This window comes from Brassica napus, chromosome A3 (assembly GCF_020379485.1).
Source record: "Brassica napus cultivar Da-Ae chromosome A3, Da-Ae, whole genome shotgun sequence".
NCBI lineage: Eukaryota > Viridiplantae > Streptophyta > Magnoliopsida > Brassicales > Brassicaceae > Brassica > Brassica napus.
This window is the reverse complement of record NC_063436.1, coordinates 12,710,302-12,732,762: the sequence shown is the minus strand read 5'-3', so window position 1 is coordinate 12,732,762 and position 22,461 is coordinate 12,710,302. Positions and strand designations below refer to the sequence as shown.

Sequence of the window (22,461 nt, the reverse complement as noted above, 5' to 3'; positions counted from 1 at the left end):
TTTAAACCCTAATTTCAAAACCCCACCCCTTAACTCTAAACCCTAAAGTTTGAATTAATTAATCCAAGGGGTATAAATGTATATTTACCTCTTTAATGAAACCTATTTTTGTGACTTTGTGCATTGAGTGCTACTTTGGGAACAAAAACTTGGTTTGATGATATCCTAGTCTTTTTCTCTATATTATATTGGTCATGTTATTTTCCCCACACACTTACCTGATACATGTAAAGAGAAGGGATAGAATCGGATACATTGTGGCATAAATATTAAAAACTACGTTACGTCAAAATCAATGACATTTACCTAATTTGTATTGAAAATATGGCTAGTTTGTAAATAAGCCATTTGGTTTAGTTAATATTTTTTTTTATCATGATCTCAATTCTTTTTTTAAAAACATTCTTGTGAGTTATCATGAACTTTTAATCTTTTCTTTGACGATTGAAAAAATATTAAAATTTTAATTTTATACTAATAATATTTGATTTACATGTTATACTAAAAATTTATTTAAAATAATAATATAATTCTTATATACATTGTGTTATTATCTGAAAAAATATTGTGAAAACATGATAATTCTTATTTATTTAGTTTTATGATATAATTAAAAAAATTATATTAATAATATTAGATTGATATATTATATTAGATAATTTATTATAAATTAATATAAACAATTATAAAAAAGAACAAATTAAAGGGAAATTGCCACAAATACCACATTCATAGTATAACTTTTCATGTTTACAATAACCACTTTTACCCTCACTTTTAATGAAGGGTAAAATACAATTATATCCTTAAGGTTAACTAATCTAGACTTAGGGTTTAGAGTTGAGGGGTAGGTAGGGTTTTTGGAATGTGAAATTTATGATTCTAATAAATATATAAATACTTAAAAATTTTTAAAAAATAGTTTCAAACATAATTTTCGTTTTTCAAACAGAAATTTAAAAACAAAAAATAAAGAATTCAAAAAAAAAAATTCAAAATTTTTTTTTTAAAAAAAGTTCGAATTTGAAAAATTATAATTCGAAAATATAAAAAAAATCATTTTTTTATTTTTATTTTTATTTTTTAATTTTTTTATTTAAATAATGATTTATTATATATATAAATAACAAGGGCATAAGAGTCTTTTACCACTTTATGAAGAATGTATTTTTGAAAATGTCTTATTAGTAGTGGTAAAAATGAAAAGTGGTACCATAAAAGTGGTAAACATGTAATTTCTCACAAATTAAAAGATAATTCTTATATATTGTTTGCTATCTGGAAATAATATTTTATATTATAAAAGTTAAAAAAATTAAGGTAGTAAACAATTTATAATTAAAAACAGTTGTATCAAGATATTTTTAAAATATTTCAATTATGTGAGTTCATAAAATTTCAACACAATAATAAATATATATATTGATGAAATTTTTTTGTCATATATACAAATAATTTGATGTTTGATTTAAAACTTTTGATAACATACATAAAATTAATTTGAATCATGAAAACATAAACTAATAAGTATTTGTAAGAAAATTATTTTCGCAATGCGGACAAAACACTTAGTTGTACTAAAACAGGTTTTTAAATTATGGTAACGTTATCTTCTATTTAGGGTTAAGTTTTCTATCCTTTTATATTCTTTATGGTTGAATTATCACATCATCAGTTCACCAATCTTTCACAAGATTTTAGTATAAAATACATTAAGAGGGATGTACAGTACTGGATGAAATTAATATTTTTTAAGAAAGAAACCGAAAGCCTTTAAATTTTCTTTATACCACCAACAAAGTTTTATGACCTTTTCCTCATCATATCAAACATTAGAAACCTAAGGAAGCTATAGCAAAACAAAAGCTCTCTCTATCTTCAGACCAATAGATGTACAAAGACTCATTTTGTAGCTTATCTGAAGTAGAACAACACTCAAAAGTGCAACTGAAGCCTCCCCCACCTTCTTGTCCACGCCACCAAGTAATAAAACTAAAAAGAAAAGAAAAGGAAAGAGAAATGAGAAAACTATCTTCAAAACCGGATCACGAGTTGGGAGTTGCGTCCTCAGTTGCCTCTTTAATGGTAGGCAGCGTTTGCAACAGTGATGGCTTCACCTCCTTGTGCTGTATGTAAAGTCAGATGAGTTAGAAAAAAAAACAATGAGAGAGAATCAAAGCAACCGAAGTAAGAGTGTTGTTATGTTCATATATACCTGTTCATAGAAGGCTCTGATCTCCTCGTCTGTAAGGGCTTCTACCTCAGTATTGTTTTCGTCCCACCCAAGGGATTTAAGGAACTCGGCCTCTTTTTCATCTGGAAGGTCTGTCGATTCAAAAACGCTAACCCTCTCAGAAACTTTCTCGACCCTTTCCATGACCATGTCATCTCTTTCTACACTTGAAGGGTCACTAGCTACAAGCTCCTTAGAGATGGTGCAAGAGCTAGTTGAGATGTTTGTAGATGTCTTCTTCTTCTTCAAAGTACTGAAAAATGCATTCCTGCTCTGAGTTTGAGCCAGGGAAAGCTTCTTTTCTGCTGGCATGTTTACCGAGGCTCCCTTGAGCTCCCTTGGATTGTTTGTACTTTGCGCAGAAGAAGTGGATGGTGCAGATGGAGCAGCGATCATCTGGCTAGCAGCAGCAGCAGCCAGGCTGTTGTTTGTAGGACGTGGACTTGCAGATTCTTTGACGGCAGGTTTGAGAACCACCATCTTCTTAGTAGTATCAGGCTTGATCTGACTACCAGAATTAGAAGGGAGATTACCTAGCCGAATAGAGGATTGCTGGTGGGTGTTTCTAAACGAAGCAAGACCAGTTTCACCACTTCGAGCCATTGGTTTGGTCTTGGATTTATCAGAAGAACTCAGAACCTAACGAATTAAACCAAAATAAACTGAGTATCGCCTAAGGTAACAGGAGGAAATTAATAATAGCTGCGGGGAAAAAAAAACTTACTGAGCCCTTTGGTGTAGAAGGCAGAACCGGTATTAGCTTAAGAGCTCGGTCCTCAAGTCTCTGTATCTTTGAAGATTCCTAATAAAAGTTAACATCTCAGATAAAAAAAAAAAAAAAAAAAAAGAGAGGCAAGTGTAGTATAAAGCAACAGAAAGATACAAATCATATACCTGGGGAGGTGTACTAGTTCTAGGAGGCTGCAACAATGCTTCAGCCATGTTACGAGTCTGTCCCGTTAAGGTAGCAACATTAGCAGCAACGGGGTCAGAAGCACTCTTGTCAATAACAATGGGAACCTCTGCCAGAGCCGATGTCCAATGTTCCCCAGGAGTCAAGCCTGAGTTACCAGCAACAGCAGGACTTAGACAAGGAGATGAAATTCTTACAGCGTCTTCATTCCTCTCAGAGCTCTTTGCAGGAGGAAGCATACCATTTCTGTTGTAAATGCTTCTACCGTCTTTGAAACCCATAGAAAACCGTGGGTGGTCGTCCTGTTTCCTAGTTGTCATAGAATTAGAACGCCTTAACTGCACTTCATTTAAGATGGTACCGAAAGGGAAACAAGTATCATGGTCCCATGGGTAGTCTATGTAGCTCTCCCTGCTGCTCCGATCTTTATCTCTATTGCTCCTTTGAACATTGAAGTTGCTATATGCATTTTTTGTAGAGCCCCTCCGGGCATTGGTGGAACAAGACCGGTCAAGAAAAGGAGGAGAATCAACATCGGTGGCTTTGGTCCTAGGGTTCCTAGTCTTGCTGTTATTAAGTAACAAAGAAGAATCTAAAACCAAAACAAACAAACAAAAAGGAGAGTCAGTTACAATGGTGTGGAAAGGAAACTAAAATGTTAAGAAGAAACAGGATTGGATGGAGCATACCTGAGCGAGCAGAAGATGATAGAATGTGATTTTTACTCCCAACACTAGAACCATTCCCTGCACTTCTCAGCCATTCAGGTACCAAAGAGGGTTCACGTTTCTCCATCAACCAATTTTGCAATTCCTCGCTCCTCCCTCTTCCTATCTCTAACACCACAACGAACAATTGATTCGTTCCAAACACAGATTGCTAGACGATCATCATCACTATCAATAAAAGACTAGCATGAAATGGCACCCTAACAACTAGGGGGCAAGGCAATTATCTCACGACTATCACTCCCAATGTTAATCTCCCTAATCCCTAAGATTCAACACAGCACGATGAGTGCAAACGCACCACGACCAAACCCAGACCGAGATTATTTGGATTTGTTTGGATGAAATAGCTCAATGGCAAGGAGGGAGAAACCAACGAAAATTTTGGAAGAAACCAAAAAAAAAAAACGAATTCGAGGGATAAAACGGGGAGCGATTAGAATAGAGGATGATGATGCAATTAGGGTTTGTAGACGCCAAATTAGGGTTTTGCGATGGGAAGAGGAGACGAGAGGCCGAATGTTCTTTTTATTTGCTCTCTCTCTGTGTTTTGGGAATACTTGGAAGAAGAAGAAAACTCATGAACAAACAGCAGCCTCTTTCTCTCGCTTGGCAGAAGTTGTACTTAAGTTTTTGTTTTTATATCTTCTTTTTTTCTTTTGTAATACTTAGGTTTTTTTTTTTTTTTCTTAAAGAAATTGTTTTGAGAAACTGTTGAAATATTTCTTCTCAATTTATAGGTATTACAGAAATTTAATACCATAAGATTATTTCCTTATTTATGCCAATATATAGTGACAAATGTCATTTAATTAAATCACTATTTTTACTATTACACGTTTTAATAAATTTTATCACCATAATTTCATATACTTTACATATATATCATTTTTAAGAAAATCTAAACTATTTGCCCAAAATTTAATATTCATAAGTAGAACATCATTCCCCGACCAACGCCGAGTCACACTAATGTTACATTTATTAACTATTAAAAAAAAATTACACAATTTATTTTGTCAGCAACACACACACATATATATATATGGTTTTGAAAATTAAACTAGTGGTGCAAAATTCATGTCTTCTTGTTATTTTTGTTTTATAACTCGGAAAATAAAAATAAAATATAAATTTGTTTTGTAATCTCCTTCAAAATTCAAGGTGTTATTGGTTTATATATTTTGATTGATTTGGAAATCTAAGTAAAATATGTAAATTCGGAGGTTTTCCCTCGGATTTGAGTCTTTGTATTTTTCACCAAAAAATCCATTATAAAATCAAATATATTAGTAAATCCGTACGATTGAATAACACTTGATTTGATATAGAATTTATGAATCATTAAATCAATAACACATAATTTTAATACATATTTGAAAATCATAGAACTGATAATATTAGATTTAGTTCAGATTTTCAAATCTATTAAAATACAACAACCAATAACCTTTGCTTAGTTTTTTTATTGAACACTAACCATGGATTTCTTATAACTTGTAACATTATAGATCTTACCCATTGAAACTGGAAGGCCTGAAAAGCCCAATTAGATAAGCCTCGACATGTTGACAAAAAAAAAAGATAAGCCTCGACATGTTAAAGAAAAAAAAAAGGAAACAAAAGACGCTGTATAGGACCCACCAACAAAAAAAAAAACAAACTAAAAAGATGAGGAATGAAACACAGAGAAATGAGACCAATTATTTCAGGGAAAAACCGTGTTTTCGTTTACTTTTCCTTTTCCTTTTCCTTTTTATTTTCTTCTTCGGCCGCCAGGGTTTGCACAATCTTCGGTCCTCACTCCCGCACTTGTAGATTTTCTCGGAAAATTACCATTTGAAAGCAATCAATCACACAAATCAATAAAGGTGCGGTACTCAAAAAAACACCTTGTGTATGGATTTAGCTATTTATGGATAGGTTTATAGCTCGTATGAAGAAAGCTTCGGGTAGAAGAGGAGGGGAGCGGAAGTTAGAGCGTATTGGCGCCTTGAAGAACGTCAACTATGACGCTGCTTCTTCTTCCAGCTCCTCAGCTGACGATCTCTCCGTTTCCACTTCTTCTCTGATGACGCGCTCTCTTGAGGTAGATCGAACCAGCTTCCGCATCTTCGGAGGAGGCGATGGCGAGTTGGATCGGATCTTTAAGTCCATTGGCGTCTCTGGCCCTGACGATTTGGCTATTTCTTTCGACGCCTGGGAAGCTTCCATGATGCGTTCCTCTTCCGAGGTTATCAACAGGTCTAACTCTTTCGACCACGATTGGAGTGGGCCCGGTCCTAGTGGTGATGCTAATTCCGAGATTGGGAGTTTAGCCGATAGGGTTGTGGTTGATGGTGGTGGTACAAAGCGTGGTCTTCAGCGGGTAATGTCCAGAGGTTATCTCGTTCCTAGTTCCACTGATGTTGTGCCTGTTGGTGGTGGTGGTGGTGGTGGTATAAAAGGAGTAAGGCCATCTGTGCTTAAGCCTCCTCCGGCGAAGCGACCTCCTATTGATCACCAAGGATCATCTTGGGACTTCCTTATGCATTTGGGGCCGGAAGATGAAATTGTTAAGCGGCCAAGTTCGTCTTCTTCTTCTTCTTCTTCCGACAAGGCAGATGAAGTGGAAGCGCAGGGGAGGCTTCTCGCGGTTACTGCTGATGAGTCATGCTCATTCACTACAAACGAGGGTGGTGACTCCTCCAGCACAGTATCCAACACCTCGCCGGTTTATTCTTCTGGAACTATCATCACGTCTTGGCTGAAGGGTGACCTTCTGGGACGAGGTTCATTTGGCTCCGTCTATGAAGGCATTTCTGGGTAAGTCCTAGTGCATTTCAACTTGAATTAAGGTACAAAGAGAGCTTTTACTTTATGCATTTGGCTGATGAATGAATCTTTTTTGATGGATAGTGATGGGGACTTCTTTGCTGTCAAGGAAGTTTCACTTATTGATCAGGGAAGTCAGGCACAAGAGTGCATTCAACAACTAGAAAGGGTGAGATATATATAGCTTATATCATTTGTCACATTTTTCCTGTCAAAGGTTGGCTGCTTACCCTCTTTACTTTTGAATCATTTATATAGGAGATTGCATTACTTAGTCAGCTTCAGCATCAGAATATAGTGAGATATCGTGGCACAGCCAAGGTATGTTCCCGTTCTGGCTTTCCTCTTAACACTTGCAGCTCAATCAGTAACGCCTATTTGGTGTGTTGCAGGATGGGTCGAATTTGTACATCTTTCTTGAGCTTGTGTCCCAAGGCTCTCTTCTAAAACTTTACCAAAAATACCCGCTTCGGGACTCTGTAGTGTCCACCTACACCAGACAGATCCTTGACGGCTTGAAATATCTCCACGGAGAAGGTTTCATCCACCGGTAAAGACTAGTAGAAACCTTTCTTGTCATATTTGTCCCTGTATTTACTCTTTCCCTTACTTTTTTTCATCTGATTCGACAAAAGGGACATCAAATGTGCAAATATATTGGTGGACGCAAGTGGAGCTGTTAAGCTTGCAGACTTTGGATTGGCAAAGGTTCTTTTCCATTTGTAGATATCTGTAGTTTTTGCTCTAAAGTAGTTGCTTCTGTCGTTTGTTTATTTATTTATTTTGTATTGTGTCATTTTGTCATTTAGGTTTCAAAACTAAACGACATTAAGTCGAGCAAGGGGACTCCATTCTGGATGGCTCCAGAGGTATTGTTTTTGGAGATTATTACACATTTCATTTCTACTCTTTTGATTATATGAATACAATAATAGACAAACATATTGCTCTCCAACATAATTATCGGATCTCGAACTATTGGTATAACTCGTTACTAATGTGTAACTTTGGATTCATTTCACATTCACAGTATTTAAGGCTATGCTTTTATGGTTGATTCTGTTCAGGTTATTAACCTCAAGCGTAGTGACGGGTATGGAAGTTCAGCTGATATATGGAGCCTTGGGTGCACTGTGCTGGAATTGCTGACTCGGAAGATCCCCTACTGCGATCTAGAAAACCCCGTAAGTCGTCCAGCTTTGTTTAATATTCAGTCTAGTTGTTTATTTGACCTTTAATTTTTAGGTTATTGTTTATTTATTTATGGGTTTTCCTTTCCCAGTAAAATAAGAGTTGATGTCGTTGAAAAAAAGAGTTGATGTCAGATTTTGTGCAAACATGCAGTATCAAGCCCTGTTTAGGATCGGAAAGGGTGAGCTTCCGGACATACCTGATACATTATCACTAGACGCCCGAGATTTTATAATTAAGTGTCTCCGAGTGAACCCAGAGGAGAGGCCAACTGCGGCTGAGCTACTGAACCACCCATTTGTAAAACGGCCCTTATCAACCTCAGGCTCGGGAATCAAGATCTTCACTTCTCCATAGACGAGGCTAACTTAGTAGAATGTCTACATTGGTGAAACTCTTGGTTTCTTTTGCACGAGAATATATGAGTCGAGAGTTGTAGATTCTAACGTTGATGTCCTAATGTATGTGAGCAGGAGTAAGCAGAGATTTGTGAGAGATGGATAAGACCTTATAGAAACTTAAAAAAATTGGGGAAACTCGGAGTATGATTCTTCAACACAAGTCTGTGGTTCAGTTGGGCAGCAAGAGCTAAACTGCTTGGAAACATATTCTGGCTCATTCATTGGTTATTTGTTGTTTAAGTTGTGTTGGGCTTGATTCTAAAACTGAAGAGCCATATTCTTCTAGGAAAAGGATAAATTAGAGTGTAACTTTGGGGTTTTGAGTGTATAGGTTTTGTTAAGTTATAGTGTATGTATCCCATATGTAATGTGATGTAATGTATAATCTGGGTTTGCTAGTTCTTTCTTCTGTTTGTATCTCTGCACATTTCTTTTACCGTTGGGTTCTTTTCTCTAACTATCGTATGACCCCTTCACGTATGGTCTTTTTTTGTTTTTTTGTAGATTTTTGGTCAAAAACGTATTTTATTGAAGTCTATTATTCAACTTAGATCCTACATTTTTGGCCTGTTGAATGAATGCGGTCAATAGACTTTTTTATCAATGAAATTCTGACTCCATACATTTTCGGAGACCAAAACAGATTTTTACATGTCGATTATATCTTCAATCCCATTGGACTAACTATTTTTCTTCAAACCACCGTTTCCTACCCGCCGCCCTTTATATCCCTTCTTATTCTGAATTGGTTCAAAGAAGGGCACCGATCAAATATTCATAATCCGATCTGTTAATTATCAGAATCGATTCGATCCGTACAAATAAAATTATTTAAAAAATACAAATATATTTTATTACAAAAAAATATTTACTTTCTAAAATTCTAATAACTTATATAATAAATTTAATAAATAAAAAACTATAAATTTTACATAAAATATAGTATTTAAATATTATGTATAATTTTTTGAATATATATATATAACAGATTGTGTAGAATATTCGTTTCTAAAAGTATTGTGATTGCTTTGTTTTTTACACATATTAATTTTTAGTTTGCTTCGTAGAGTTACGGATAAGGAGCGATTCAAATCAAAATCACTAGAAGTTCCATGAATTCAGCATAGCACCCAATATATCTCTCATCTTTTTGTAATCAAATATTCTTCCATTTATTCCGATAACACGATATTGTTTGGTAGACATGAATTGTTTTCGTTATTTTGTATTAAAAAAAATAAAATATAACCTGCGTTAAATACGAGTTGTATCCTACTATTATACTTCTCAATAAAATAGTGTACCGCCATAAGTATTGGGCCTACCGGACCTGAGGAATTAGGAATGGGCCTACAAAGAACAAATCCAAAAAGAGTTTGGCCTTATAAACAAACAACTGAAATCTCTGGGCGTGAGATTAAAAACTATATCCAACGTTGAGACCGCCGCTTAGGGCGTCTCCTCCGCAATCCCCAGTAAACCAAGCAACCCTTCTTCCACCGGAATCCGTCGTTCCCGATCGTCTGAGGTAAGATCTCGATCTCTAAGCTATTTGATCTCTTATGATTTCTTTTGAATCCGAAACGGTTAGCTCTTTCGCTCGATCGTTGCTCTGAGTTTTAGGGTATTCTCTTTATTCGTCCTTTTGACTTTCTGCATTCGCTCTGTGTTTCATATAAACTCTGATAATTGTTTTGCATTCTGAGCCCAATGCTGTCGGTGAGAACCTCGAAAGTTGTGGTTTTTTTCTCCCGCCGATAAAGCTCTGCTGGCAGTATCAGATGGGGTGGGTTTTTTGGTAGGATGGTTTGTAGGAAAAGGTAAGGATACTTCACCTTATCAAAATATTCATATAGAACTATGAGGTTGTAGGATAGTCTCTCCTTTGATCTTTGGAGTAAAAGCATTCTTGAAACATAACAATACTTGCCTTGTTTTGGTATTTGATCATCATATACTCTTAGATTGTGTTCTTTCCTTTTAGTATTGTTGGTATCTTTGAAACAAACAGTACTATTCTAACTTTGTATTGTTGATTGCTTTGCTTTGGAAGAGTTTTGTGAAGTGTATTAATAATATTTTATGTTGTTGATTTGTTCGGCAGATGGGGAGAGTTAATGCAGATGGTCTCCACTATCGATCTGGGGAAAGACCACACGCTCTCAAGAATATTAAAAAGGCTATAAGCAAAGAAAACCAGGAAAAGCCACATAAGAAGAAGGCACTGAAAGGGAAAGCTTGGAAGGGTGTAACATGCCCCGTCTGTCTTGAGATCCCTCACCACTCGGTTGTCCTCCTCTGCTCCTCTTACCACAAAGGTTGCCGTCCTTACATGTGTGCCACTGGAAACCGGTTCTCAAACTGTCTGGAGCAGTACAAAAAAGCCTATGCCAAGGATGAGAAGAGCGGTAAACCTGCAGAGCTGCTGTGCCCGCTTTGTCGGGGCCAGGTGAAAGGCTGGACTGTGGTGAAAGATGCGCGAAAGTTTATGAATTCGAAGAAAAGGACATGCATGAAAGACAGCTGTTTGTTTTCCGGAAGCTATAGACAGCTCAAGAAACATGTTAAGGAGGTTCACCCGAGAGCTAAACCAAGAGCCATTGATCCTGTGATGGAGGAGAAATGGAAGAAGCTTGAAGTTGAGAGGGAGAGGAGTGATGTAATTAGCACACTGATGTCGTCAACACCCGGAGCTATGGTTTTTGGAGACTATGTTATTGAGCCTTACAACGATGATTATGATGATGATGACCTTGTCTCGGATGATTCTCTGGAAGATGGGTTCTTGGATCTGGGATCGCTAGGAGCATTTGGCATAAGCCGTTTTCAACAGCGTTCTGCTACATCCATCACGAGTAGGGGACTTCGCAATCACTGGATGAACAACCCCCGACACCGAAGCAGAGGTGGTGGGAACAGAAGGCGGTAAATGCAAGATTGATGATTTGATGTTTGAAACGTATGACCAAAAATAAAAGCTTTGAGCTTTTAGAGGTTCTGGGTTCAAGATTTGAAGACTGAGTTGTGCTGTTTGTTCCTCGACCTTTGATTTTAAAGAAACGTTTCATACTTTCATGTGATTGCTTTCATTTGAAAGTATCCCTAGTTGTTTGCGTCTTTAGCACTTTCATTTTCCTAACTATCGGATTTAAAAATATATATGGGCAGAGCACATTTAAACCAACAAAAGAGAACGATTACAAATTTGATTTTGTTGCTGAATGTTTTTATTTTATTTTATTTTATTTTAAACCAACAAAATTTTTATTTTATTTTTCATTCCTTTCATTCTTTACATTCACGAAACTTTTTGTTGCTGAATGTTTTTTAACTACATTGTATTCTACATATTTCATTTCATTCTTTGCATTTTATTTTTAATTCATCTCAAATGGTAACATTTTTATGGAATCTTCATGAATGACTCATTCCATACAATTCTATTTTAAAATATGTGCATCCAGTTGCAGCCTAAGACATCCTATGAACTCTCTTACCGAGATATTATGATATTTGAGGAAAAGATATTTTGCATGAAAATGACGAATTCCCTATTTTATATGTTTGGCTAATTTGATAATTTATGGGAGGAATGCACTTAGCTCTATATAGTAAATTGGGTATCACATTGCCAAATCCGAATTTTAAATGCTTTCCAACTAATGTCAGAAACTAAATCGTCTGTTACTGAACTATAAGATAAATTGTATGGGCTAAAATCCAAATTCAACTTCAGACAGTAGCAACAACTTTGTTTCCAGCAAAAATCTAACTTTGAACATACTGGTTTAAGTCTGCTTAGGTTACTACTACTTGATTATCAAAACTATAACTCGACCAGAGCCTCACCAAATTGCTACACCAGCCACTTATGAGCTACTAGCGTCTAGCGACATATGTTCAGTACAAAGTACATATGTCAACAACTAGATGAAACTTTGCCATGAAACCACTTGCCAGAAACAGCAAACTCATCAATGCAACCATAGGAAGTAGAATTGCCAAAAAGGATTCATGGACGAAGAAAATATAGATTTTACAAGTTGAACCATTTTCTCAGCACCCGTCCATGAGTGGCTTCAAAAAGACACTTGTCTCATCCAAGAGAGCTTCTTAAGAATCCAGAAAACGAGGAACCAAACCCCGAGCCTGATCAAACAAGAAGATCCATCTGATTTACTAAAATGGGACAAACCGACATTATTTACCGAAAGTCTTCAAACTCTTCAAGTTTATTGAACCGAAACTTATTTATGGAAGCGAGGAGAGTCTGAATATCATCTAGAAGCCATCCTAGATGTCGTAACATGTGCCAGCGTCTAGAGGATTAAGAGAATCCTCTTGTAATTCAAGATGCCTTATATGGAGCCAACTGATATTAATATTCAACAGCTTCTTCCTAAACTAATTGTGCATGATATCAGTATATATCAAACCATCAAGAAGATTCCCAGGAAACTTATATATCCCTTAAAACAGTTCAGGTTCAAGAAGACTAAAGTTTTTCTTTTATGGCCAAGCAAATCACTTCCAGCGGTCATATTCCATGCAAGATCATCTCTACCGAAGACTCTTCCTTTCGAGCAGTGTACTCCTCATGGTTCCTAAATATGTTTAACATTCTCTTGGAAAAGACAAGTGTATTAATATTGTCATGGATTTAATAATAACATGTTGGTCCAAAGTAAAACTTACAATAGGTTTTGACAACCTAAGGCTCCGATACAATTGTTGTGAACGAACACGAATCAACTCGAAGAAATCAAAGAAACTTAAAGCAAAAACAGTTGAGGCATATACTCGTTTAGGATTTGTATAGTGATTATGTGAATGAATAATTTATAATTCCTCAGACCCGTATATATAACAGCTTCAAAATCCATTTTTTCCTTTCCCTTCACAAAAACATATTTATCATAGAAAAAATAATATCCACTGAATATAGAAATTTTTTATTGGTGCACAAAGATTTAATAAACTTTTAGAATTAACAAGTGTTGATTAAATTTTCTTTTCTTTCTTCTCTTGTGTGGGATTAGATTTGTTATATGAATCAGAAATTTTTTTAGCTGAATGAATAATAACGTAGTCCAAATGGTTGCTGGGCTGGGGCAGTTGATCTGACACCGCTGGTAACATTTTGATTAGTATCTATCTTTGGAACGCACCACACATATTGAGAGAAAGACATTTTCACATCTTAATCTGAAATGGATGAGGACAGGAAATGTTCCTTTTTGCAAACAACTCTTGTGGATGAAATCTTTGTACATTAATTTGATGAGAATCTATCTTTGCATTGTGTTACATTAGCTAAAGATCGTTTGAAGAATGTCATACTTTATACCTTAGTAATGATATTATCCTACTATATAAAAGGGACTAAATTCAAGGCTTTTGAGACTATCCACCTCAGCCAAAATATTCTCATCTAAAAAGAATTAAAAATAAATATCATTTAGAAAATAATTAACTAACATACAACTTTTGATATTTCTAGAAATTTCAAATTTGTAACTGCTAATTTATTAATAGAATCATATATCTATATTGAATTATGTTATATTTTAATAGTTAGACTTTAAGGGTAAATAAATTATTAATTTATAATATATATAATTTATAACATTATATTGTAGTTATAAATAAAGAGAAAATAACCGGGAATGATGAAGAAGCTCATGTAAAATTATGTAATTAAAATGGTAAAATGGTGAGTATGATGAGGTGAATCTAAGAAAATTTGTTGTACAAATTATGGTGTTTTATTCGTCCACTATAATGATTTAAAATAAAATATATATTCACATAAATAAGTCAATATTTGTTGTTTTTTTTTTGGTAAGATGTTAAGATTATTATTTTCTAAAAGGTTACACTGTTGTTTTTAAACAACTTATTACAGCAAGGAAACAAAAACAACCAACAACAACTCAAGGTAAAAAAAGCCTTAAGGAAGTCTTATACAAGAAATATAAAAAGAAGTAGAGAAGATGAGAAAGAAGAACTTACCGGGTAAGAGAGGAGACGGTCACGCATCATACGGTCGAAAGAGGCAAGGATGACTGATGAAGGTGAGGAGACATGACTGAAAGTAGAGCTTGATGACTGGAGTAGCATGTGCATCTACGTTGACGCGAGGTTGATTGATCTAGGCTGCAACAGAGTGTAGATCAGCCGGAGGAGAAATCCAAACTTCAGCAGCAAAAGGCTCCCATATCAAGCGAGAGAAAGAGCACTCAAAGAAGAGATGATGGTGAGTCTCTATTTCCAGATTACAAAGGGCGCACGTTCCTGAGACATTTAATCCCCAACGCCTCAAGCGATCCTTGGTTGGCAGTCTTCTCCGCAAAGCCAGCCATGATATAAACGCATTACGTGGAATATGTTCCTTGAACCAAATATTCTTGTGCCAATATGTATTGTTGATAGTGTTTATATTCTTTTCTGACATTAGTATCCATATTTTTTTATAAACTGATCCAAAGAGATTAGTTTGTGGAGCTAACCAAACGAGGATTATAGTGTTTACTTTGGAAAAAGTAATAGGTTGAATGATAGATGGCGTGCGTGCCTTTTCACATGGAAATCTGCACATATATTAAAATTATAAGTTTGAATCATAGAGAAAATATAGTGTATATGACTGAAGTTGGTACATTCCGAAACTAAAGATGGCTGAAATTCTTCTTTGTCAAAATGCATAGATGTGAATCTTATATGAATAGAGTTCTACATTGCTTATAGCAGTGTAATAAACTTCGTGTGTAAAGGAGAAAAAATGTTATATAAGTGAAAACAAAAATTATGATTTTTTTCTTGTGCCTATAGGCTCTTCGCAATTTGAAGAAGAAAGAACATATTATGTGAAAATCTTTGGCTCGGTCAAATTTTATCCAGTTGTTTACAAAACTGTTGTTATCTGATTCATGTAATTTTTCAGTGTTGATTTAAAAGCCCAAAAATCCTATCTATACTGACTTTTTTATATTTTTTCTGTGATTTGAATTTAAAAAGAGATAAAACTTTCGATAAGTTATGTAAACTCAGAACAAGTATTTAGCTTTAGAAAGCATTTACATGTTTCAAACTTATAATATATACATATATAATGTTTAAAATTATGCATATAAAACCTGTGTAAAATGTGTCTGAATATGTTTCTCTTCTTTAATGTGTTAATCGTACTATATATAATATTATTTTAAAATTTCAAAAAGTTTATGTCACTATCACTTACAAAAAACCATCAATAAAAAATATAATTCTCCATCTACAACAAAAAAATGAAAAATTATTAACATATAAATTTAAATTAAGAAAAACTAACATTGGAAAAACAAGAAGTTAATATAAAAGAAAAAAATTAACAAATAATATTATAATTAAAATAAATTTATAAGACATAATCCGCGCGAAGCGCGGAAAAAATCTCTAGTGAGCTGTAAGATAAGCTGACAAGATCATGCATGAACTACCCAACAATGGATCCATCTTCCTTACTAAGACCAGGAACAGGGACAAGAAATGAAATGAAATAAAGATGCTTCTTGCAACAATTTTGATTTTTGAGTATTTAATGCATCAAATTTCTAGTGCTTCACAGGGCGGTGTTCTGCTGACGTGACTCATGCTATACCTAACATACATAATAAAGGAAACTAGAACTTCTTCTTGTAGATGGACATTTTCAACATGTTTTGCTTGTGCTAGTTCCTGCAGCAGCTGTGTTAACCTGTTTCGAGAGATAAGCTTCATAGATTTCAACGACAAGACGAGGCTCCTTTTCCACAAGCTCCATGTATTCCTCTCTTTTGGTAACATTCTCCATGTTTTCAATGATCTGTAACAACGCAGCATCACGCACGTGTTTCGCGTTGTGCTGGTGGGCAAAGGCATAGGTCATGAGAGAGTTGTCCGGATTGAGTTTGGTTACCAAAAACTTCTCACAGTAACTCTTGAGATGTTTGACTTGGTATTTCTCTGACATGACCAAAAGATCACATGCCATTTGCTCATCAAGACATGCTTCAGCTGTGTAGAGATAATAGACGAACGTTCGAAGAGTGTCGTAAGATATGTCGCTTATCTTGATTGTGCCGCTACGGCTCTCTTCCATCTCGTTCTCAAGCATTGCTCTGAAGACTGGGGAACGACTCACCTGGCATCAATATTCAACCTTTTGTTAGTATTCATATGAAATACCATTAGGTAAAACTCGAGCAACAAGTTAAAACATACATTACTGAACACAATTAACTTCTTCTATTTCATCCTAATATGCATAAACTGAACATTTGATATAAAAACAAAACAACAATAATATTCATCGTAGAAACTAATTGCCCCAAAAAATAAGGTTGAGAGAACAAACGAGAACGGCTTTATGAGCGGGAACAGGAGGTGAAGTGGCGGAGTCTTCGGAGGCGATGAGAACAACATCAGTGAAGGACCTCGAAGAGGAGCTGTTACCGTGGTCGAGAGAGGATGATAAGCGGAGGAAAGTAACTTTGGCTTTAAGGTCCTCGATCTCGCGTTTGAGCTCTTCCTCAGTCTCGCCCGCCTCTACGTAGCATTCCTTGCAGGTGCCTGCGTCGCGAGGGAGGTACTCTTCCCGGCACGATATGCAGCGCATCGACGTGTCCGAATCGGATTCGGATCCGCTCTCGCTGCTCTCGGATTGGACGCATCGGTGGGTTCTCCTCATCTTACACGACGGCGATTTTGCTCTCTCTCTTCCGATTTTTGTTTCTGTCTTTCTGAGTTAGAAAACCATTCAATTAAACGAAAACCACTTATTGAGTTTCTTTACATTTTCTTTAGTGTGTTCAAAAAATTTTAAAAATATATATTTTTAGTATTAAATAAACATTAAACTTTGATTAAAAAATATATATTCTAAATCATTAAAAAAAATATCTCTCTTTTCCCTATTTACCATCTTTTTAATTTATAAAAAAAATCTTTAGATTGCTTGGATGCAAATACTCTTTATCATTTATTTACCAACAATGATTTAACAGACTTAATAGGTTTTTCTCATTCGGAGCCTCTGCCTTCCAAAATATATTTAATTAAAAAAATTGATAGCTGTAACAATAGAATGATGCTGGAAAGAAGAGATTTGGCTAATGTAACTTTAAACTAATAAGAATTTAATAAATGCAATAAGAACACAAAATTAGTAGGAAGTGGATTCAACGTCTGCCTGAACAAATTGCTTTTCTCCAAAGAACAGAAACAGATCTGCTCAAGGATTGTCCTCTCGGTCCGGGCTGGAAAAGAACTAAACCCGGATTCCAGCAATAGACGGGACAACACACATCACGGGTGCTTAATAGCGCTCAACCATCTCGACCGCACTCGCCCTATAGATCGGTACAGAAAAAGGGGCAGCATCACCACCTCCCGAGTCTTACTACCTTCTCCAACAGCGCAAAGTGTAACCCAGAGCTCGTAGAAGACCAAGAACCTCCACAACCCAGCACATTTCAACCTGCATTCCAATCCAAACAACGAGCAACAGCAACACCAACAACAAAGGAGGGGAGATGAGCTAATGCATCACTCAGTAGTTAACCGCCTAATCTTAACTCGACACGGAGTGACATAGATGATCCTACCGCAACCAGTCTGAGGACCCGAGACCTCTAGCTCAGGCGACGCATACCCGATTAGCCATTGAAGGAAGAGGCCAAAGCGACATTTTCTTCCACCGGTGAGAAGATCCGGCGTCGGGAGTGGAGACATTTTCTTCGGTGATGAAGAGGATGACACAGTCGCTAGAGGCACTGCATTGCAAATCCCTCTCAGCTTTAACGAGTCAAAGCATGCCATCTGCGAAAACGACCTGAAACAAAGTCACATCACCAACAGATCTTTACGCCGGAGATGGATTTGGATGTGACGGGGTAGGCAAGGGCCCTCTCGCAGCACCGACTGGCACCGGAAAGGCAAGCGAATCTCAAAACGGTGGAGTTGATAAAATTTAGGTTTGGAAGAAAATTTGGGGGCGCGTGTGTTTTAGGGATATGTGTAGTTAATAATTATATTTTAGTGATTTAGGGTATAATACTGTGGTGCATGAGATGTCTTTTGATCGTACTAAGGAGTTGCCTAAATTTCTAGTTAATTAACAAAGGCGATGTTAGTTGTTCATTCAAAAATAAATAAAAAGGGGGCAGGGGGCAATGTTAGTTGTCAACAATTACGCTATGTACAACATACGGCACACATAAACTTATTGTAGGGCATACGCATCACAGGTATATATGTATTTTTAATCACCCATATATAACGAATATAAGGAATTATCAATTGCGCCAGTGTTGGCGGAAGAGGGTACAAAAGTGTCAAAGGTGCTATTTCTAAGACCTTTCGTTTAGTTCTCAAAAATCTTTTTCTTCTCTCTATAAGAATTTATTTAGCTTTGTATTAGAAAAACAACACTCGTGCTGTCATGATTGTTTGGCTAGAATAATATTATCAGCTCTCTTTAGCCTTCAAAAGACACTATTCTTAGTGTAAAAATAAACATACTTTATAAGGCCATACATGCACGAAACTTTAAAACTAGAACAAAGAAATGAAAAATGGTCTCTCTTGTCGGCCAATTGACATCATCTTTTCTAGACCAAACACCTAGGCAGTTTCTTCATGATACTGCTCGTCTGTCTTCTCGTATACATATATCATCTTTCCTTCTCTCTTTCTAATCACTTGATCATTTTTATTCACATTCACACGTACGGTTAAGATGGCATCGTTTGTTTTGTGCAGACAAAAGTGCATGTTCTTGGCTCTTGTGTCAGTTCTTCTACTAGTCTCAGATGCGTCAAGATTCCCTCAAGTCCACTGGGAACAAATGCTCCCAAAGAAGCTTCCACTTCCCTCTTCTTCTCCTTCCAAAGGCACCAATTCTATCAGCAAATCGTCTTCGACTTCTTCCCTAAATACTAATTCCATTCAAAGCTCTTTTTCATCGGATGGAAAAGTTTAAGGGAGATTATCGCTTAGAAGACTTATTACCAAAAAGAGAAACGTGAAGAGCAAAGGACGGCATTAGCTCCATTAGAGATTGTTTTCAAGGAGATAAAGTGAGAAAGAGAAGTCTGCTCATTGATCATATAATTTTTGGGTTCAAATCCTACCAGTAGGCTAATGGGACCACTTTACCTTGCTCTGGTCACACTTTCCCAAGGCGATTATGGATCTAAGACCAGTAACTTTTCATTTACCAAGTAAATGATTTTATTAATTTCATAGCAGAAACAGTGCGTAAAATCATTAGTGTAATCTGTCAAAACCTATAGCTGTACATCATCTTCATTGTCCTAAATATTTCCTCCCTTGTAATTTATTTTGTAGATATCTTATAACGCTGAAGAATACTCAATTTTAATCGTCTTTATTATGGTGTAACAAAAACAAAAAAAAAAAATCTTTGATATTTAAAGCAAAATAACTCATTTGGTGATCAGATACGAAGTGAAGTGTTCAGATTAAAGGCTTTCCATTGTACGACAAACATCATGTAAAGAACTAATCATGGAATCCTCAATGAGAATTTCAAACTTTGTCCTGGTTGCGCGCGGGAACTCGTATAGTATTCAATGAAACTCATACAGATCCAGGGTGGATCACAACTTGGCAAAGAAATCACTTACAGAATCAATCATTTGTAGTATCGAAATGTCATTCTGTTCAACTTTAAAAAAAAAAAAAAGTTTATAAAAAGTTTTGTTCTCTCTCTCTGCACCTTTCTTTTTGGTCAGAATATACATCGAAGGTTTTATTTTTGGGGTTTTTGCCAAAACTAACCCACAACTTGATTTTAATTCCAAACCTATACCCAAACTTGAATCAAATGCAAAACTAACCTAAAAGCCTAGTGAAATTACAGCTCAGCCCCTTGTGACCAAACAAAAAAACAGAAGCCATTTTTACGAATATAGCCCCAGTAAATCGTCTGAGTCGTCTGAGATGTTGGAAGTCGTCTGGACGACTGAAGTGTAAGTCGTCTGGACGACTGAAGTGTAAGTCGTCTGGACGACTGAAGTGTAAGTCGTCTGGTACCAGTTTATTTTAAAAATAATTTATAAATCTTGTAAAAAAATATTTAGATGCGTAAAAAATAAAAATCAAGTAATTATAAACAGTTTTAACTGATATAAATTAAGATATGATAAAATTGATTTGTTTTGAAGATATATGAGTGGAAGTAGTGAATCATGAAATACTTTGGTTTAGGAGTTTGGCAAACATATGTTGTAGTATTGTATGTATTGTTAGGGTTAGATTTTGGAAAACTAAAATGTTTTTTTCAAAAATTAGTTTTCACCTATATGTGTTTATTTCTGTGTATAGTAAACACTTTTCAAGTTTGATTTGGTTTTATGAAGTGTTTAATTAGATAATTAAGTTTAGGGGTTATGTTTAGGGTGTGGACGACTTATATTTCAGTCGTCTGTTAAATAATTTACCCGGACGACGTATATTTCAGTCGTCCAGACGACTTACTTGTAAGTCGTCTGGAAAGTCTTCTATTTTAGTTTCCCGCTAAAAATATTTAATTTCCCGCTAAAAATATTAAACTCTTCTGGACGACTTACATGTAAGTCGTCTGTTTTAATTTCTTCACCAGACGACTGAAATGTAAGTCGTCCAGGAAGTCGTCTGAGTCAAAAATATTTAATCTAATTGGATTTTTTGTCTCCCTATATAAAGAAAAATTTACACATTCTCTCTCCTCCTCTCAAATGGCTGCAACAAAAATGTAATGTTCATCATTCTAAAACTCTCCAACCTCTCTCTAATCTCTTTGACTTGAAAACACCAAACTTTATATGAATTTTTCAGTTTTGTCTCATGTATTTCTTACTAATCTATCTCTTTTGCAGGTTTTTAATCAAATGGTACTCATCTTCCACTAATTTAGAGGTAGATCTATTAATTTTAGATATGTATTTTTGTGTGTTCTATAAATGTAGATTTATCTAATCTTCCACTCATTTTCTCTATTTTTAAGTCATTTGAACGTTTTTGAATATGCAGGTTTTTCAGATCTGGATTTGATGTGCAGGTTTTTCAGATCTGGAAGACTTCTGGGACGACTTACCTGTTAGTCGTCTGGAAGTCGTCTGGAAGTCATCTGGAAGTCTTCTGACAAAGTCGTCTGGACTTCCAGGAAGTCGTCTGGACTTCCTGGAAGTCGTCTGGACTTCCAGGAAGTCGTCTGGACTTCCAGGAAGTCGTCTGGACTTCCAGGAAGTCGTCTGGACTTCTAGGAAGTCGTCTGGATTTTTCTGAGCGTTTTGGTAAGTTCTTATGTCTGATTTTTCTTCATTTGGTAACTTCTTGTTGTATAAAGTTCTTACTTTTTTCCCAAACTAAAACTCTCCAAACCCACTCTAATCTCTTTGACTTGAAAACACCAAACTTTATATGAATTTTTCAATTTTGTCTCATGTCTTTGTTACTAATCTATTTTTTTTTTGCAGGTTTTTAATTATTTGGTACTCATCTTCCACTAATTTAAAGGTAGATCTATTATTTTTAGATATGTATTTTTGTGTGTTCTGTAAAGGTAGATTTATATAATCTTCCACTCATTTTTTTCTGTTTTTAAGCCATTTGAACGTTTTTGAATATGCAGGTTTTTCAGATCTGGATTTAATATGCAGGTTTTTCAGATCTGGAAAACTTCTGGGACGACTTACTTGTTAGTCGTCTGGAAGTCATCTGGAAGTCGTCTGGAAGTCGTCTGGACTTCCTAAAAGTCGTCTGGACTTCCTGTAAAGTCGTCTGGACTTCCTGTAAAGTCGTCTGGAAGTCGTCTGAACTTCCTAAAAGTCTTCTGGCAAAGTCGTCTGAACTTCCTGGAAGTCGTCTGGACTTCTTAGAAGTCGTCTGAACTTCTTAAAAGTTGTCTGGTCTTGTCTACTCAAGTGGAATCCAAGCTTGTTTTTGTAGATGAATGATCTATAATAGTTTTGTTTGTGATCTGTTTTATGAATTGCATGTATACTCTTTTAGTTGTGAATTTTTTGTAAAATCAGTAATAATGTTTTCCAAGATGTATTAAATGTGCTAACAATGTGTTTACACATTTACAAATCAATGAAATAATAGACTTCAGTAGCCTTTTTCTTATCTTTGGATCTCTCATATGCAATAATAAAC

The 22,461-nt window shown here is 35.6% G+C and overlaps 4 protein-coding genes across 7 annotated transcripts; 2 read left to right on the top strand and 2 right to left on the bottom strand.

The window, feature by feature from the left end:
- Positions 1 to 1,768: 1,768 nt before the first annotated feature.
- On the bottom strand, positions 1,769 to 4,506 carry LOC111214086. 2 transcript variants are annotated; one of them, XM_048775979.1, is made up of 5 exons: positions 3,836 to 4,506; positions 3,128 to 3,738; positions 2,958 to 3,023; positions 2,216 to 2,872; positions 1,769 to 2,126 (listed from the first exon to the last, which is right to left on the bottom strand). In XM_048775979.1, exons 1-5 carry the CDS (start codon positions 3,939 to 3,941, stop codon positions 2,046 to 2,048), a joined length of 1,521 nt encoding a protein of 506 aa, XP_048631936.1. In that variant the 5' UTR covers positions 3,942 to 4,506; the 3' UTR covers positions 1,769 to 2,045. The 2 variants fall into 2 exon arrangements, with proteins under 2 accessions (XP_048631936.1, XP_048631934.1); XM_048775977.1 differs by having other exon boundaries at positions 2,958 to 3,035; positions 3,836 to 4,504.
- Positions 4,507 to 5,567: 1,061 nt separating this feature from the next.
- Positions 5,568 to 8,699, top strand: LOC111213496 (mitogen-activated protein kinase kinase kinase 1). Of its 2 annotated transcripts, XM_022715257.2 has the most exons (9): positions 5,568 to 6,679; positions 6,773 to 6,857; positions 6,947 to 7,009; positions 7,081 to 7,238; positions 7,324 to 7,396; positions 7,498 to 7,557; positions 7,756 to 7,872; positions 8,033 to 8,267; positions 8,353 to 8,699. In XM_022715257.2, the coding sequence occupies exons 1-8, from the start codon at positions 5,790 to 5,792 to the stop codon at positions 8,234 to 8,236; spliced, it is 1,650 nt and encodes a 549-aa protein (XP_022570978.2). In that variant the 5' UTR covers positions 5,568 to 5,789; the 3' UTR covers positions 8,237 to 8,267; positions 8,353 to 8,699. The 2 variants fall into 2 exon arrangements, with proteins under 2 accessions (XP_022570978.2, XP_048631929.1); XM_048775972.1 differs by having other exon boundaries at positions 5,569 to 6,679; positions 8,033 to 8,699.
- A 964-nt stretch (positions 8,700 to 9,663) lies between these two features.
- Positions 9,664 to 11,397, top strand: LOC111213497. 2 transcript variants are annotated; one of them, XM_048775974.1, is made up of 3 exons: positions 9,699 to 9,808; positions 9,987 to 10,100; positions 10,385 to 11,397. In XM_048775974.1, the coding sequence occupies exon 3, from the start codon at positions 10,385 to 10,387 to the stop codon at positions 11,207 to 11,209; it is 825 nt and encodes a 274-aa protein (XP_048631931.1). In that variant the 5' UTR covers positions 9,699 to 9,808; positions 9,987 to 10,100; the 3' UTR covers positions 11,210 to 11,397. The 2 variants fall into 2 exon arrangements, with proteins under 2 accessions (XP_048631930.1, XP_048631931.1); XM_048775973.1 differs by lacking the exon at positions 9,987 to 10,100 and having other exon boundaries at positions 9,664 to 9,808.
- Positions 11,398 to 15,808: 4,411 nt separating this feature from the next.
- LOC106388440 (BTB/POZ domain-containing protein At4g08455) lies at positions 15,809 to 17,068 on the bottom strand. The gene is made up of 2 exons (XM_013828516.2): positions 16,655 to 17,068; positions 15,809 to 16,441 (listed from the first exon to the last, which is right to left on the bottom strand). The coding sequence occupies exons 1-2, from the start codon at positions 16,985 to 16,987 to the stop codon at positions 15,971 to 15,973; spliced, it is 804 nt and encodes a 267-aa protein (XP_013683970.2). The 5' UTR covers positions 16,988 to 17,068; the 3' UTR covers positions 15,809 to 15,970.
- Between the last annotated feature and the right edge of the window lie 5,393 nt (positions 17,069 to 22,461).

Coding starts and splice junctions, on each gene's coding strand:
- LOC111214086 (XM_048775977.1), bottom strand. CDS start 3,941: ATGGAGAAACGTGAACCCTCTTTGGTACCTGAATGGCTGAGAAGTGCA. Junction 3,739..3,835: donor ATCATCTTCTGCTCGCTCAG/GTATGCTCCATC, acceptor TTTTGGTTTTAG/ATTCTTCTTTGTTACTTAAT. Junction 2,873..2,957: donor CTTCTACACCAAAGGGCTCA/GTAAGTTTTTTT, acceptor TTAATTCGTTAG/GTTCTGAGTTCTTCTGATAA.
- LOC111213496 (XM_022715257.2), top strand. CDS start 5,790: ATGGATAGGTTTATAGCTCGTATGAAGAAAGCTTCGGGTAGAAGAGGA. Junction 6,680..6,772: donor GTCTATGAAGGCATTTCTGG/GTAAGTCCTAGT, acceptor TTTGATGGATAG/TGATGGGGACTTCTTTGCTG. Junction 7,010..7,080: donor GATATCGTGGCACAGCCAAG/GTATGTTCCCGT, acceptor GGTGTGTTGCAG/GATGGGTCGAATTTGTACAT.
- LOC111213497 (XM_048775973.1), top strand. CDS start 10,385: ATGGGGAGAGTTAATGCAGATGGTCTCCACTATCGATCTGGGGAAAGA.
- LOC106388440 (XM_013828516.2), bottom strand. CDS start 16,987: ATGAGGAGAACCCACCGATGCGTCCAATCCGAGAGCAGCGAGAGCGGA. Junction 16,442..16,654: donor CCGCTCATAAAGCCGTTCTC/GTTTGTTCTCTC, acceptor TATTGATGCCAG/GTGAGTCGTTCCCCAGTCTT.